Raw genomic sequence first — 5,000 nt, forward strand, 5'->3', positions numbered from 1 at the left:
AAACATATTGTAAATTAGTAAAACTTTCTAATAGTTTTGGATAATTTATACAAAATGTGAAGTAAAAGCTCATCTTCACTTGCTTGCAAATGCATGCAAATATTTCCTGTAAATATGTAATGAACTCAGAGAAATCATTTACCCGTTATCTACTGATAGAATGAAATCAGCAGCGTACATGAAATATGCATCATTTACTTCATGCAATGCACAAACATAGGTGATGTACATGGCATGCTCGCCAAGGAAATGCATGAAATACTGATAACTGTTGACCTGAGGCTACTGTTACATACCAGAAGGGTGTGCTTGTAGAAAATATTATTCCCTTCATTCTGATAAAAGCTCATTATGAAATGATAAACTCTATTTGTATTTCTACAGTAAACACATCATTCCATTATACAGATTGCAAAACACTTAGCCCATGCCAATATCTGTCTTAAAATCAGGGAAATATCATAGTAAATTATTTTCCCTGTATTGTGCATGAATGCCTATGCTATATGATTTACTGGTCAGAGTGATTGCAGTTTATGAAATCAGGAAACAATTTAGTTCTGTAGACTGTACATAATTTGGATATAGGTGTACATGAGAATGAGAGAGAGAGAGAGAGAGAGAGAGAGATCTATCTGTTAGTTGCTCATCAATCAAAAATTCTGTTTTCTTTTCCTTTAAAGTGGAGGGGGGGGGGGGGTCTAAGTATTATTCTAAATAGTATTCTTAGTAATGGGTTACCAGCATGCACTGGTTTTATTTTCCTTGTGATTTAAACTTCCTTTCCAAAAGTACACCATGCTATAGGTGCAAGTACTTGTACATGTATACAAGAAGTTGGCATTGCAGTGGGAGAAAAATAATCGACAATGTTTTCATATTTTAATAAAAATGCATGTAAAATGGAAGATTGGTATACCATTTCATAAGAAGGGTAACCCATTGTATGATGTAGAATGGCATAGAAAGCTTTTTTTTCTTCACATTTTTTAATAAATTAAAATATTTAGAATATTTTACCAATTATCAATATTTTATTGTAATGCATTATGATTTGAAATGTGATTTCCTGTCTTTCTCATTCCCTCTACATGGCTGTCTGAGAAAATCACTCAGGTGTAACAATCGCATTTTGGTATATACAAACACAGTTGAAATAAGAGACTGTCTGACAGGAATATGGTGGACAGGATGAATACTGGCATATTTAAGAATGGATCGAGGATCAAGGGAAAACATATTACTGACATTTTAAAGCAGGATCGGAATAGGAATTCATAAAATGTCCAAGTGATACTATGGTGTTTTTTTTTAAATATGTAGTCAATTTAAGAACTGTCAGTGGCAAATCCAGGAAGAATATTGCTCATTACTTGGGTATAGTGTTCCCGTCAGCTTTAACGTGTGTTCTTTTCACATACATATGAACATGTACATGTATATATTGTTATGATGTCAAACATTGTATGATACTGCCCCCAGTAGGTCATTATACCATGAATTGTGATGACTTTACAAGAAACACAATGGGATACTCTATTTATGCTGAATAAAGCTATTTCAATAAGCTATTATAATGATGTTTGCATTTCGTCCAGCCAGAAAATTCAACTTAAAGCAAACTAAGTGACATCCTACAACACACAAATATAGTCGTACCTGACAGCTTAGTGATTTTTCATGAAAGAAAGTTGAAACACTGTTCAGATGTGGCATTCCATTATAGGAAAGAGAAATTCTTCACAAACATTACAAAGCTGTTATAAATTGTGATTTAATGTTTACTTTCAGCAAACTATTTGGGACGGTGGAAATGTATATCTATACTCAAAGGTGATGCCTCTCAGACTCGTCACGACAGAAATCTCAGTGCCAACCCCTCACAGATCCCCTCAGGCGGTGTCAGGTACTTTCAGCAAGCCCCAGTACAAAATGCTAACCAAGTGGTATGGCACTGAGGCACCTTAAGGAGAAATTATCTATAAAACACACCCTAACGAATTACAGTAATTTATTATTTGATGATCATGGATCTTCAGAAAAGTTGTGGTTTTCAAAGTGTAATGATCACTGTATGTAGAGAGAATTGACTTTCAGCATGCTTAGTTATTGATAATGTTGGTGTATTGTGTTCAGTCAGCAGGACGACGACTTAATGCGGATGAACATAAAACGGAACTCTGGGTGGCCATCGTTTAATACCAAGAAAGATCAAGGGAAAACGTATTACTGACATTTTAAAGCAGGATAGGAATGGGAATTTATAAAATGTCCAAGTCATACTATGTTTTTTAAATATGTAGTCAATTTAAGAACTGTCAGTGGCAAATCCAGGAAGAAGATTGCTCATTACATGGCTATACTATAGAATTCCTGTACACTGCGCTATCAGGCCCGCATTGTGGAGTCTTCAATGCGTTTTGCTGATGTAATGTCATAAGCTATGCAGATGACTTGTGCAGTTGGATGGAAAGATAATAATTGGATTATGGAAAAATTGTGCAAAGATAAATCTAGTAAAGATTTGTAACAGATAAGGTCAATTTCTCTTGTGATGTAATGCAAATCTCAGCCAAAAATTGTGTATTTGAATATTGTGATATTTGTAAAATGTTCAGTGAGATGAAAAGGAGATGCATGTAATAGCATTTATGTAGCAGTTTGAGATGCTAAATACTTGATGCTCAGTGATTATCATTGCAGCAAAAATTCTGTAAATCTGATAATGAATGAAGTCTGTGTGAGACAGTGTGCAAAGCTATTTGACATAATTTGAAGTGTATGAATGTCTGATTTCTGTCATTTAGTGTGATGTCAACTATTGTTACAAAGTTATGCATCAGAATTGTTAAATGTGTTGACTAGAGCATGCACTAGTTATTTTAAACTTTTCACATACTTTGAAATGTCTATCATACAAGTAAATAAATTCTTTCTCCAAATATTAAAGAATGTGTTGCACATCTTTTTCCATTTGAGCTGAAAGTTTTCAAATTTTATCGTTTACAATGCTGAACTAAATTTTTCTAATGGTCAACCAAAATTTGAATATCAGTTTTTGAGTTACAAGTGAGATACAGCACTCACAATTCTTTGTTATGTGAACAAGGATCGTGTCATGTTTTTGTTTACATATAGATTGCTTAATAAAAAAAAGCATGTTTAAAACAAAATGAGATGTGCTTAACACTAGAAACTATTTAATTGTGTTCAGAATTAATTTGTAAATGAAAAAATCTGCTTTAAACAAGCTCTTATTAGTATGATTTAACCTATGTAAACAAAAACAAGGCACGAGCCTTGTTTACATAACAAAGAATAGTGAGCTCTGTATCTCCCATGTACCTCGACAACTGACGTCCAAATTTTTGCTGACCATTAGAGATACCGGTACCTTAGTTAAGCATTCTAATCAGTAAAAATAAAATTTGAAAATTTTCAGCTCATATTGTGTTCATACCTCCTTAAAAGTGTTGATCTTCTGAAAGGTGAAGATAACGAACAGTGATCAATCTCATAACTCCTATAAGCAATACAAAATAGATAGTTGGGCAAACACGGACCCCTGGACACACCAGAGGTATGAGGAGTAAGCATCCCCTGTCGACTGGTCACACCCGCTGTGAGCCCTATATCCTGATCATGTAAACGGAGTTATCCGTAGTCAAAATCAGTATGCCAAGAACGGCCTAACAATCGGTATGAAACACATCAGATGGCATTTGACCAAAGATAGGTTGTATTGACGAACTAGATCGTTATAATGACCATAGAATTTGCGAAATGCTGACTTCAATCGAGACTGTTGAAACCCCTGTACTATCAACTTGTTTGCAGTAGCTTGCCTCGATTTAAAAACTGACCATACGCAGAACAAGCTCTTGCGTATCGAATCAGTTGAGATATATAAACACCATATGCAGGTGATAATGGAATATTGCTACATAAATATAAGAAGTTGACGATTGAGAAACTGAAGTAGAAAATTAATTTACTAGAAATTATGGTAAGACTGAGAAAGCTTGTCTGGGAACAATACCATGTGAAATTGTGTTGAAAGTATGTACAATGGTGGATCACTACACCTTGAAAGAGTTTATCAAATCAACACGAAATGATTTAACCATGAAAGATATGATGACATAAGTAACAAGATATGATTATAATCTACCGATTATAAAGTCTCCCAAACAAAGTACTGGCTGCATAAAAGTGGCTTTTTCTGAGTACTACTATTTTCCTCCCTTGACAAAATCCATGCCAATTTTAACTTCATTTTTAAAGATCTATATCACGAAGGCTTTGATTTTGAAAATTTTCAAAAAATCCCCTTTTTTTCCTTCAGTAAAACTGGTGTCACTTGACCTTGGTCCTAGTTTGAAGGTCCCAACATCCTCTTATCATTTTTGATGATCCCATGTCTCCATCAGTCCTGGTTTCTAAAGTTATACAAGTGTTTATAATCAAGGTCAATGGAGATACTACTTTGTAGGTCACTACACCCTTCATTTCTGAAGATACCATGTCTCAATCATTCCCAGTTCTAGAATTATACCAGACTTATGTTTAGGGTCAGAGGTCAAAGTCACTGGAGTCACTTGACCGTAATACCAATTTGTAGATCCCATCATCCTTTTATTATTTCTGAAGATTCCATCTCTTTATCATACCTAGTTCTTACTTAATACCAATTTTATGTTCAGAAGTCAAGGTCACTAGAGTCACTTGACCTTGATATTAATTTGTAGATCTTAGCATCTTCTTGTCATTTCTGACGGCCCTATGTCTATCAATTACAGTTCTAAAACTATACGAGTTTGTATGTTCAGAGGTCAAGGTCACTGAAGTCACTTGACCATGATACTACTTTGTAGGTCATGTCGATCATCTTCTTACCATTTCTGATTTCATATTGCTATTAGTCATACCAGTTTGTATGTTTAAGGTCAGAGGTCAAGATCACTGGAGTCACTTGACTTTGAAACCAATTTGTAGATCTC

General features: G+C 34.5%; 1 protein-coding gene across 1 annotated transcript in view; it reads left to right on the forward strand.

Moving 5' to 3' along the window:
• LOC125666244 (nucleoporin SEH1-like) overlaps nucleotides 1–2,949 on the forward strand; it is a 20,694-nt gene extending 17,745 nt beyond the window's left edge. The window contains exons 9-10 of the mRNA XM_048899410.2: nucleotides 1,792–1,906; nucleotides 2,137–2,949. Of these exons, the coding sequence (XP_048755367.1) occupies nucleotides 1,792–1,906; nucleotides 2,137–2,233 (212 nt within the window). The 3' untranslated portion in view covers nucleotides 2,234–2,949. The remainder of the gene's footprint in view (nucleotides 1–1,791; nucleotides 1,907–2,136) is intronic.
• Nucleotides 2,950–5,000: the final 2,051 nt, after the last annotated feature.

Source organism: Ostrea edulis, chromosome 1 (assembly GCF_947568905.1).
Source record: "Ostrea edulis chromosome 1, xbOstEdul1.1, whole genome shotgun sequence".
NCBI classification, from domain to species: Eukaryota; Metazoa; Mollusca; class Bivalvia; order Ostreida; family Ostreidae; genus Ostrea; species Ostrea edulis.